Below are 12,479 nucleotides of genomic sequence, written 5' to 3' on the forward strand. Positions count from 1 at the left end.
ATCTCTATATCTTCCTCTCAATTTTGTTGTGAACCTAAAACTGCTCTAAAAAACAAAGTCTTGGCTGGGTGCAGTTGCTCATGCCTGTAATCCCAGCACTTTAGGAGGCTGAGGTGGGAGAACTGCTTAAGCCCTGGAGTTCGAGACTAGCCTGGGTAACAGTGCAACTCAGTCTCTACAAAAAAATCAGCCGGGCAGGGTGATGCATGCCTGTAGTCCCAGCTACTCAGGGGGCTGAGGTGGGAGGATCACCTGAGCCTGGGGGTCTTGAGGCTGCAGTGAGCTATGATTGCACCACTGCACTCCAGTCTGGGCAACAGAACTGAGACACTGTCTCAAAACAAACAAACAAAAAGACAAAGTCTTTTTATAAGAAGAAAAAAAATCTTAACATCATCCTTGATTCCTTTCTTCTCATGCCTACCACCAATACATCAGGAAATATCTAGAATACTATCTACTTCTTGCCATCTCCAATGCTACTACCCTGGTCCAAGCCAGCTTCATCTCTCTGCTGTGTGACCTTGGGGCAAGCTCCTTACCTTTTCAGGCTTCTGTCATGATTAAATGACTTATTATCTGTAAGGTGCTTAACAGTGTTCATCACATAGGATGCGCCATATCAGTGCTTTTTATATAAATAAATATCCTCAATATAGAAATGTCTTTCTAAGGCCCTAGTCCCCCTACAGTCCATTCAGGACACAGCAGCCTCATGATCCTTTTAAAGCCTAGGTCAGATCTTGTCATGGCTCTGCCCTTCAGCTCCTGCTGGACTTAGGCTAGCCACACTGGCCTCCTGTCTGTCCCTTGAAAACACACCAGTGCTGATCCAGCACAGTCCCACCTTCAGGGTTTTTACCCTTGCTGCTCCTTGTGCCTCTGCTGTCCACATGGCTTGCTCCCTCCTTCCCTTCAGCTATATGATCAAATACTGCTAAGTTAGGCCTTGCCTGCTTACCTATTTGCTTGCTTGAATTTTTCTCATTATCTCTAATCATTACCCGACACTGTGTTACTATTATTATTTTATTTTTGAGACAGAGTCTCACTCTGTCTCCCAGGCTGGAGTGTAGTGGCGCGATCTCGGCTCACTGCAAGCTCCACCTCCCCGGTTCAAGCCATTCTCCTGCCTCAGCCTCCCCAGTAGCTGGGACTACAGGCGCCCACCACCACCCCCATCTAAATTTTTGTATTTTTAGTAGAGACAGGGTTTCACCCTGTTAGCCAGGATGGTCTCGATCTCCCGACCTCGTGATCCGCCCACATTGGCCTCCCAAAGTACTGGGATTATAGGCGTGAGCCACTGTGCCTGGCCTCGGACACTGTATTTGCCTGGTGGCCGACTGTCTCCCTGACAACACTCAAGCTCGGGTTGTTTTGCTCATTGCTGTATTTCCAGAGCCTAGCACAGTGCTTGGCACATAGCAGATGCTCAATAAATACTTACTACTTGTGCCATTCTCTTCTGTGAATTCCTGTAATACTCATCCAATACCGTTCTTGCGAGACTTACCCGTATGCTTTTTCTGCCAGTGGCTACCTGTGAAAGGTTTTACTTGTCTATGAGCTCCCTGAGGACAGGGCCTGGCTCAGGGAAACATTCCTGTCATCCGTACTGTTTACCATCCCCTCACAGATCGCCTAATTTGATTTAACCAAAGCAAACAGGCCACGGAGGGCAGATATTATTAGCAATCCAGGTTTCCTGCCACCTAGACTAAGCTCAACAAATATTTGATTGAGAGAGAGAGAGAGGAGAGAGAGAGAGAGAGAGATTGGGAGAGAGAAACTTGAGTCATCTTGTGGAGAGAGGAAGCCCGTCTGGGCAAATGGAATGGTTCTCTGCAGCACATCCAACAGTACTCATAACAGTTAGCATTTGTTGAACTTAATTTTCTTTTTCTTTTCTGTATTTTTTTTTTTTTTTTTTTTTTTTTTTGAGACGGAGTCTCGCTCTGTCACCCAGGCTAGAGTGCAGTGGCCGGATCTCAGCTCACTGCAAGCTCTGCCTCCCGGGTTTAGCCATTCTCCTGCCTCAGCCTCCCGAGTAGCTGGGACTACAGGCGCCCGCCACTTCGCCCGGCTAGTTTTTTGTATTTTTTAGTAGAGACGGGGTTTCACCGTGTTAGCCAGGATGGTCTCGATCTCCTGACCTCGTGATCCGCCGGTCTGGGCCTCCCAAAGTGCTGTTTTTTTGATACAGAGTCTTGCTCTGTCGCCAGGCTGGGGTGCCGTGGCGCGATTTCGACTCACTGCAACCTCTGTCCCCCGGGTTCAAGCGATTCTCCTGCCTCAGCCTCCCGGGTAGCTGGGGCTACAGGTCGGCACCACCAGGCCCAGCTAATTTTTGTATTTGTAGTAGAAACGGGGTTTTACCACGTTGGCCAGGATGGTCTCCATCTCTTGGCCTTGGCCCACCTCGGCCTCCCAAAGTGCCTCGCCTCCATAGCAGGCGTGAGTCACCGCGCCGGGCCTGTTGAACTTAATTTTCTAATCTCTACCTGTGTCATCCTCACAGCTATTCTGTCTGCAGCTATACGGGCAGGGATCTTTATGTCTTATTATTCATCTGTTATCTTCCGGTGCCTAAACAAGGCCTGGTACATAGTAGGTGCTGAATAAATGGTGTCAGCCCGAGGCTCCTGAATTCCCGCCCGGGCTCAGGTGCAGCGCGGCGCTCCAGGTCCCGCCGTAGCGAGCGGCAGCGCTGGGCTCCGGCCCAGCTACCGGCGCGCTCGCCCCGTACTGGGATGGGCTGGGCTGGGCCCGGCCGGGCCGGGCCGCGCTCCGCTCGGCGGCAGTTCCGGGTGCGCCGCAGGAGTGAGCGCGTGCACGGGGTGGGGCGCAGAGGGCCGGTCGCCTCACAGCCCCGGTGCCTTCCGCATCCCCGTCCGCGGGGACTGTGGGGCGCGATTCCCTCGCCGACACCCGCTGCTGCAGGCCCAGAGTCGGGTACTGGACCTCCAACAGCGCGGACACCCCTCCGGCCCGAGCCCCGTACCCCGAGCCCGGAACCCCCGGCAGGCGAGCCGCGCCGCTCCCCGCCCCGCCGCGCAGACCCCGCCCCCGCACCCCGTCGGTGCCCGCCTCCCGCGCCGCTCTCCATACTTGGCGATCGCCGCAGTCCCGCGCGCTCATTGGCCGCGAGCTGGCGGCGTGGGGGGCGGGCCCGGGCCGGGCCGGGGCGGGGAAGGAAGGTGGCGGCGGCCCGGCGCGGGGGGAGGGGGGCGCTGACCCGGATGTTCACTCCTGGGCACCCGGGGAAGTGGAAGCGCCGGGCCCTGCTGCGGGGGGGAGAGCCACTGACGCCGGGACCGGGACCGCCGCCGCCGCCGCCACCATGGTAAAGGCCGCACGGCCCCCTCCCCGGCCCGGGGGCCCCTCCGGAACTCGCGTCCCCCTCCCCCGGCCCATCCGTGGCCCAGGACTGGTGGCTTCCCGGGGTGGGGGAGGGGCGGGGTCCCGGACCCTGGGTGGACCCGGTCCCTCCCCGCCCAGGAGGGTGCCGCCGGCGCGGACGACTTGGGTGGCAGTGACCCTGCCCCCGCTCCCAGCCCTCGCCCTTGGCACAAGCTGGAGTCCCACTCACCACCTCTGTGTCCAGGCTGGTCTCTCCCATAGCCCAGGCTAGACCTTCCCTCCCGAACCGTGGCCCCAGCCAGGCACCCCCCCCGGTGACCCTGGCGTGGGCCCCCTTCCTCCCCCGGTCTAGGGCTAGGTCTGCTTTCCCCCGTCTCTCCCGCCCAGGCTAGGCCGTCGTTTCTCCCTGCCATGGCCCAGGCTAGGCCGCTGCCTCCCTCCCTCCCTTGCCTTCTCCATGGCCTCAGGCTGGACCCCGGTCAGCCCTTCCTGCAGCGGTCTAGGTTTGCTTCCCCTCTTCTCCGTGGCCTCAGCCTGAATCTCCTCATCCCTCTGTGATCTTAAATCTGGACCTCCTCTCCTCCGCCCATGGCCCCGCCTGGACCTCACTGCCCCCTCCCCACCGTGATCCCCTTCCCTGGACTTCTCGCCACTCCTAGCGTAACCTGCGTCAGCCCCGCTCGGTCTCCGCCCTGACCCTCTCATCAGGGTTCTGCCCCCTGCCCCGTGCACGACCCAGGGTACCCTTCCCTGTACCTGGGGCGCGCCTTCTTTGCAGCCTTCGGGAAGCGAGGGGAACTCTCCAGCAGGGATGGGGTGGTCCCGGTGCTGTGCCTTCTCAGTTGCCCCTTCTAGGGAGGCCGCTTGGGAGCCAGCGAGGGAAAGGCGGGCATCGGTGTGCTCAGAAGGCAGCGCGCTGCGCTGCGGGCCCTTCTCGAGGTCGCCGCCGTGGGTGCTGTGCTTGCGAAGCGTCCTGCAGGGCGGGCCGGGGTCCGCGGCGCCCAGGCCTGAGTGGGAGCTGAGGGCTGAGGGTGGGTGGCCCACAGGACAAGGATGAACGCACAATCGCCCTTGTGAGGCCATGGCCTTGGGGGGCCAGCAGGCCCAGGATCCAGCATATGGCCTGGACACCATGCACCCGAGCAGGCGCAGCCTCCCCTTCCCTCTGAACTGTCAGCTTGTAAGGGTTGGAACTGCTGATTATGGAAGTCCCTCGGATCAGGTGAGCAGAACTCCGAGGGAGAGTGCTGGCTCCACTCGTAGTGTTTGATTTGGTAAAGAAGGCAGATGCTATCCAGACTTTTGAGGAACCTGGGGCTTCACATAGGCCCCCACAGATAGACCTGCACTCCTGCCTCTTGATCATTCCGCAGGACAGGCCCAGCACTTAGGTTGGAAGGGCCAGAGAACTTCCTGACAGGGTCAAGGGATTTTTGGAGCATATTTGTATGTGGGCTTTGGGCCTCAAAGTGTTATGAGGACCCTGGTTCCTTGTTTAGTCAAGGGATGTTGCTGCTGAACGAGGGTGAGGAGTTGAGATGAGTTAAGCTTTCTTTTGATACCTTCCTGTATGCTGATTAAAAACAGGGGCAATGCCACTTTTAAGGCCTTCGGATTTCTCCAGTGACGTTGGCTGAAAACTCCTTGTTTGGGGAGGCCTTGTTTTGACCCCAGGTCTGGGTGGAGCACAACTTCTCCAGGGCAGTGTTGGGTGAGGACTTTGAAAGTGGGCTGAAGTTTCGTTGCTGAGTGTGCACTGAAGACAAAGTATGCGGCAGGAAGCGGTGATGCTCCCCAGGTGATGGGAAAGTGCCCCAGTCCCCCAGGAGGAGCACATGACACCTGAAGCTTCTCAGGAGTCTTGCACTCAGCTGTCATCTGAAAAGACTGGAAAGGGTGGAGGAACTGCCTGTCTGCCAGTCACTGTGGTGTGCTTCACCTGTACAAGCTGGTTTCATCCACACGAAGCCCTTCTGGGGCTGTCCGCATTTGATAGATGAGGCAGCTGAGGCTCAGGAGGTGGAGTGACTTATTCAAGGTATTGCCCAGCCAGTGGAGGAACCACCGTTGGTCAGTAGAAGCCCATCTGGCAGCCTCTAAACTGTTATTCCCATTGTACCAAGCTGCTTATATGTCAGGAGGTTTAATGACACCGTTTGAAAAACATAGAATGGGATATTCAAACATGGCAAGGGGGGAGGAGCAGTATTTATTGCCCATGGTTTGTATTTTAAATCCTTTGTATAGAAAATCATGTTATAGCGAAAGAGCTGTACGGTGGTACAGGCATATTTAGCATGGGCCAGAATGAGCTCTTGGAGGGCAGAGATTTTTGTCTTGTGTATTCCACAGCTGTATCCGTGGGGCCTAGAACAGCACCTGGCATTGAAAGAAACCACTTGGAATGTTCTCTTTGGGATGTGTCTGTGTCCATGAACTTACCTGCTTGGATTTCATATTCATTCCCTCAGTCACTTGTTCTTCGTATCCCTTAGGCTTGTAATTTCTGACTGCTTATTGTTAGGTTTATCCCCTATTTGAATACTCTGACCATTAAGCCAGTGTAGATGGTTGGGGTAGGACAGAAGTGGTGGTGTGAGGTTGCATTGAAGGGAAATGAAATCAGATCACCGTGTTTTTCATTTTCAGTAGATTCGATGGTAAAGAATACAGCTAGATCTCTGTTACCCATTGAGGGAAATAGTGGCTTGAGAATCTAAAAAGCATTTGACTTTGGAGTGAATGCCATGATTTTTGTTGGCATGAGTTTCTCCTTCTCAGTTAAAATGCATAGGCAGATGGAATTTATTTGCATTCCCTTAGCAGGTAATAATCTTACCACTGCTTGAGTGCTGTACAATTTCAGAGCACCGTTCCTTTCGCAGCTCCAGCTTCTGACTTGGGAATTATTCTTAGTTATGATGATGGTGAGGCTTTTAGCAGGAAGGTGGACTAGGGAGGCCCCTTCAGGAATCGCTGCTCCAGCTCACAGATGGTTTTGCCTGGCAGGAGCTGATGGGAACTTGGTATTGTTACAAGGTGAAACAACATAGTTGACATTTATGTCTCTTGGTGTGGATAAGATACATTGTTCAACTCACATCCCTCTTGTCTGTCTATACAGCCCTGTTCATTTGAGCCCACCTGGCCTCTTTTTGGTGGCATGCTTATAAAAAGTAGCCAGCGATCAATGGCTTGAGATTAAGGAAATGATAAGCCATGCCTTTGAAAGCAGATACTCCTATTTATAACTCAGACGTCCTATACTTTTACATTCCATTCCATGAGTCGAGGAACAGGACATATGACTGACCACAGGGAAATGGTGGCAGGGCAGGTGCCTCACCCATTAGAAGCCTGCCCTCAAGGCTGGGAAAGGCTTATTGTTAGGCAAATACTGAGGCACGTTGTGGGGTACCTGAAGCTACAGGGTAATGTTAATTCAGCTTTTTGTGTATCAAGTGCCTGCTCTGTGCTGTTTATGTGTGGAGGATGCAAGACAGACAAGGATCTCTGCCTTCACGGCTCACATTGTTGAGGGGTGAGCATGTCACTGTTACCTAAAGTTTAAGGGGGAAAGAGCCTTGTTCGTGTAACAGCAGGCACATCTGCTTGAGCTATGGCAGGAAACTGAAGAGAAAGTTGGGGCTGGTGCCAGGCTCCACTCCAAGGCCTTTTGGGGTGTGCCTGCTCTTGTGTCTGCCATTGGCTGGAATTGCATTGCACATGCACGCAGTCCGCTCGCTCCTTTGCACAGCCAAGGCTTTCTGGGGTCCCAAAATGAAACCTTACAGTACCGTGGAAGTCCAGCCTCTCCAGTCTGGGTCGCTTTGTCCAGCACGTCCAACCTGGGTCGCTGAGGGACCTGACCCAGAAACATGACTTAGGTTATAGCCCAGCCCCCATTTTACTCACAAGAGTGAGAGCTTGAGTGACCGGTGTGAGCAGCAGGCCTGGGATTCGGATCCACGTCAGCCTGACTCACTGTGTTGGACCCCACTCACTGTGTTTTCCAGAAGCAGTGAGCAGAGGGTCCCATAAATACAGGATCTTGTCCCATTTCCCCTTGTAGCAGATCCACCAGTGAGGGTGCAGTGTGGAATTCCAGGGGGTGCAACTGCAAGATCACCCACAATGGGACCAGCTAGAGCCATGCCATTTCCAGACCTAGGCTTTCAGAGATTCACGTCTCAGTGGAAGGAAGGGGAGGCTTAATGGTTATGGAGCATCAGCCATGTGCTATGCACTCTGTTAGAACTGTCCTCACCACAGCCTGACAATGTAGGTTCAACTTTAGGCTGGAGGCAGCATAGTGCAAGAAAATAGAGTTAGGAGCCAGACTGCCTTAGGATAACGGTACCTCTGCATAAGGTTGTAATGAGGGTTAAGTAGTATCTGTCAAGTGCATCCAGTAGCATCTGGCACATGATGTTGTTATAAACATTAACTATCGTTATTATCACCATTTTCCAAAAGTGTGCAAAGGGGTTTATGGTGAGTCCCTGTCTAGCTACTACGTGGAGGAATTGGGTTTTCTGACCCCAGAGCAAACCATTTTTCTCCACTCCGGACTGCCTGCTGGTGGCTGCTTTGGAGTTTGCCTGGCTCTGGGCTGTGCCTTGAATGGACAACTTCCCTAATAGAGCCTGGGGCTGTTTTCTCCACTGAAGACAAGCTGGCTGTGAGCGGGGCACCATGTGTTGCCAGAGCCCCATGCTACACGTCAGGCCCGAATGCCTTGTCTGTGCCAGTGGAACCCCCTGTGACTGGAGGGTGCTTGCCCTATTCCAGGCTTGGAAGAAGAGAGACAGGGCTGGGGACAGAGCGTATGAGCTCTGTGAGAGCAGGGACCTTGTCTGTTTGCTTCCCTCTGAGTACCCCACACCTTGCGCTGGCCACCTGGCACTTAGTGAACACCAGCTACGTAAACACTGAGTGAGAGCTGAGAGGCGGCTCCCTGCTCCACAGAACATGGTGTCTGCAGTTGGGCACATCTGGAGTTGAGTCCTGTCTGCCACTCAGCATGTGACTGCCAGTGAGGCTGCTAATTCCCTCGGTGTCTGTTTTCCTGGTCCGTAGCATGAAGATAACATTTTATAGGGATGGGGGGTAGGGGTGAAATTTGTAATGTACTTACTCCAGTGCTTGGCACACAGTAGCTATGGTTGTTGCTTGTCTTATTCTGCATACCACAGAGTAAGGGACACAAATAGAAGCCATCGTCCCTGTCCTCTAATCCAGGATGGGGAGGCAGGATGTGTCCAAAAAGCCAAGTGCAGCAGGAAGGAAGTAGTACTAGAAAAGACTTAATCAGGGACCCATGGGTGCTGTGGTCTGCCCATCCCTGCAGGCCTGGCTTGCATTTCCCCCTCCTCCATGCAGCCCTGCAGACCACTCCAGCCCACGGTCGGCTTGGGGGCTGGGTAAGGAAGCCTGGGAAGAGCGTGCTCAGGCAGAGAGAATGGGGTGGGGTATGGTCAAGGGGACTGGCACAAAAACTGAGGTCGGGGGTGTGGTCAGACAAGGAGTAGATGTGAGCCCATGGGGTGCCTCAGTCTCAGGAGTGAGTTGTAGAGTGCCTGAGTTGCTAAGCTAAGGAGTTTGCATTTGATCTGGGACAGTGTGGAGCCAGTGAAATTTTTGACAGGGCAGGTAGAAATTCGAGGAGGCTGGCAGGGCAGTGGTATTTTAGGAAGAGTCCTCTGGCTGTGCGTGCAGCAGGCCTGGGGGTGAGAGAGACGGGAGACAGGCCTTCACAAGCATCAGCCTGTGAGCTTATGAGGGTCCTGGCCACTGTGCCGCTGTGGGCGTGGAAAGGAAGGGATGGTGGAAGGAGATAAAGGCAGAGGGAGACGGAATGATTTACCACCTCTGGGGCTGAGGGGGTCTGCCCCAGAGCTGTCTCATGTAGGCGTTCTGATTGGACAGTTTATCATTGATACACAGCTATTTCAGGTCAGTTTAAATCCTAGATAGTGGTGTCTGCAAAGCCTTGAGATCCTATTAACAACTGAATGGGGATTTCGGTCTGGTTAGCCCAGTGATCCATCCAGCCAGCGACTCCGTGACTGCAGGTGGCACCAAGTTCAGCCTGATGCACACAGCCTTAGGTTCTGGTGCCTAAGACATCAGTCTGCTGAGGGAGATGGTGGGGGGTGGGCTGTGTGTGGCAGCTGTAGGAATAACAGCAGCTAGTTTTTTTTCCGTTTGTTTGTTTGAGACAGAGTCTCACTCTGTTGCCCAGGCTGGAGTACAGTGGCATGATCTCGGTTCACTGCAACCTCCATCTCCCAGACTCAAGGAATTCTCCTGCCTCAGCCTCCCAAGTAGCTGGAACTATAGGTGCGCGCCACTGTGCCCGGCTACTTTTTGTATTTTTAGTAGAGATGGGGTTTCACTGTGTTGGCCAGGCTGGTCTCGAACGCCTGGCCTCATGATCTGCCTGCCTCGGCCTCCCAAAGTGCTGGGGATTACAGGCATGAACCACTGTACCTGGCCAGGAGCTAGTTTTGACTGATGACTTTTTAATATTCCAGCCGGCCCTATGAGGCATATTCTCTTGTCATCCTCATTATGCAGGTGAGGAAACCAAGGCCCACCTGGCAGTCCTGGCACTGGGCTCTGCTGCCTGCAGTGATTTTTTCCATCAGGTCATTCATTCCGTGGATGCCTGCTGAGCAGTTAGGTAGACCTGATAGAATATGCCATCCGAGTCTTAAGGTTAAATGGAGGAAGCGGGTGGAAGCAAGTATGTCCAAAGTTCTGAAAGACTCAGGAGTGAGTGCAGAACCAGCGTGGGGAGGCCCACAGCATCAGACAGGCAGGGAGGCCGCTTGCCTGCGTTTTCCCGTGCTTCCTCCTGCGGTCACCCCACATGTTTTTGACATCTCTGAACGCCTGTGAGCAGGAGGCTTTGCCTACAACTTTCTAGTGTTAGGTTTCCAGTCATGTAGTCCTGTGTCATGTAAGGCAACAACCCTGGTGATTGACATTCACCTGGCATGGAGCGATGATTGTGAGGACTGAGCGAGTTCCTGTGTGGAAAGTGTAGACAATGCTTGGCACATTGTGAGTGCAGTACGAGTGTTATCTCCTGTTATCGTGGTTATTCTGTTAACATGGATGGATGATAGGTGGTGTTTCATTTAACTTCCCAGCCAGCCTGGAAGGCAGGTGCTGGTTCCTTCTGAGACTCCAAGATGTAGAGTCCCTTGCCCCAGGAGAGCAGTCTTAGGGGGTTCAGTCTGTTTAAACACCAAACTGCTGAAAACAGCAGCCCAGTGTTTCTGGTCTCAAGAGCTCTCACCACATTGCAGGTTGTGAGCAGCTGTTACCACCGGCTCAGACCCTGCACTTTTCCACCTTCTGCTTCAACTGCTCTGTGCAGCTTCCTCTTCTAGTGCTGAACGCAGCAGGATACTCCTGAGTTAGACTCGGTATCTTATTTAGCAGTGTTTGGGCGTGCTGTTTCAGAGCCCTCTATAAGTGGATTCAGGCATCGTATTTACCAGGTATATACGATAGATATACCTGGTAAAATAGAAAGGTAAGCCAGGTGCTGTGGTGTGTGTCAATGGTCCCAGCTACTCAGGAGGCTGAGGGGGGAGGATCGCTTGGGCGATCGCTTGGGAGTTTGAGGCCAGCCTGGGCAACATAGTAAGACCCCCGTCTTTCTTTCAAAGAAAAGTTATGAAATGATGCTTTTGCATTGCACCCTATATGCTGGAGCTTCCAATTATAATTCAGCCAGTGGCATTTTCCGATGGTACCCTTTTCCCTTCTCAGTTGCAGCAGTGATTGGCAGGTAGAGTGTTGCTACTGAAGGCTTCTCCGTCATGAGGCTTTGGTCCTGGTGGGCTGTCGTTGGTTTCACACGAGTGGGCTCCCTGTGTTGCAGTTTTGCACTCAGAAACTGGAAGGAGGAGCCTTAATCCACCACATCCTTCTGGTGTGAAAAGTCTAAGACCCTGAAGAACTCAGACTCCAAAAGAGCAGCGGCCAGGCTTGGCTGTTCAGTTCCTCTGCTGAGAATTTCCGATGTGAGCTGTTGTCATGTTCTCAGTGTATACCCTCCAGACACCTCCTATCCTGAAATCTCTTCTGGGCACGGGGTGCCGTGGATTCCTGGTTGTCCTGAGATTCGAGACCTTGTTCAGGCAGACAGGATGGGCTAGGGTGTGGTTAAGCGGAGTCCATTCTTGGTCTTGGGGAGCGCACTCATGGCGCAGGCATTAGGGGATGCCATGAAATGAAGGATGCCTTCAGTCTGTAGGCTGGTATTGAGTGTTCACTCACAGAGTGGCCCCTCCCTTCTGCCAGTATCTACCGGATGCCCACAGTCATTATCTGTATTCTCTCAACACCAACCCTGTGAGATCTGTTTCCTCATTTTGCAGATAAGGAAACCGGAGCCCAGAGAGGTGTAGTAACTTGCTGAAGGCCCCCCAGCTAGTTAATGGGAGTTGCCACGGAGGTCCAGGTCCACCCCACTCGGGAACACGTGCTGATGGAATTCCGCTCTTCTGCCTCTCTGGCACCGGCCTATGGGGGTACTTAGTTTATAGATGAGGAATCCGGGGCCGAGAGGTTCCCCTGTACGACGTCTAGCCCCAGTGGCTGAAGAAGTCTGGGTTTTGTTTAGGAGGTTTTTTCGGTTCCACTTATTGAAATGCAAGGAGATGGAACTTCGTGAACCGCAGTCTGTTTTCCAAAAGATAGCCACTCAGCTGAAAGGGTGACATAGTCTTAGCCTAGCGTCGACCGCTGTGCGGCTTGGCCTCCTGGGCAGGACAGTTCTTCGTGCAGTAGTGTCAGTGTCCCTGGCTCCTCCTGCCTGTGACGTGAGTGGCAGCAGCACATCTTAATCATTGTGACAGCCCTCCGTGGGGACTGTTGGGTGACAAAGCCTTGCAGGGATCCTTTGGCTTTTTCCCGTAAAGCCCCATCCCAGCCCTGGACACCATGTACAGTGTAAGATGCAGGGATTCTGAGGGGAAAGACAAAATTGGCCTGTTTGATTGATTGAGACAAGGTCTCACTCTGTCGCCCAGGCTGAAGTGCAGTGGTTCCATCTTGTCTCACTGTAGCCTCGACCTCCTCGGCTCAAGCAGTGCTCC

General features: G+C 53.6%; 1 protein-coding gene across 4 annotated transcripts in view; it reads left to right on the forward strand.

Moving 5' to 3' along the window:
- The first annotated feature begins 3,244 nt into the window (after positions 1–3,244).
- CAPZB (capping actin protein of muscle Z-line subunit beta) overlaps positions 3,245–12,479 on the forward strand; it is a 148,086-nt gene continuing 138,851 nt past the window's right edge. For all 4 annotated transcript variants that reach the window (XM_077972131.1, XM_077972150.1, XM_028838792.2 and 1 more), the window contains exon 1: positions 3,245–3,346. Coding sequence is in view for 2 of the 4 variants with exons in the window: in XM_028838792.2 (XP_028694625.1) it covers positions 3,344–3,346 (3 nt within the window). In the remaining 2 variants the exon portion in view is untranslated. The remainder of the gene's footprint in view (positions 3,347–12,479) is intronic.

The sequence above is a fragment of the Macaca mulatta genome, chromosome 1 (assembly GCF_049350105.2).
Source record: "Macaca mulatta isolate MMU2019108-1 chromosome 1, T2T-MMU8v2.0, whole genome shotgun sequence".
NCBI classification, from domain to species: Eukaryota; Metazoa; Chordata; class Mammalia; order Primates; family Cercopithecidae; genus Macaca; species Macaca mulatta.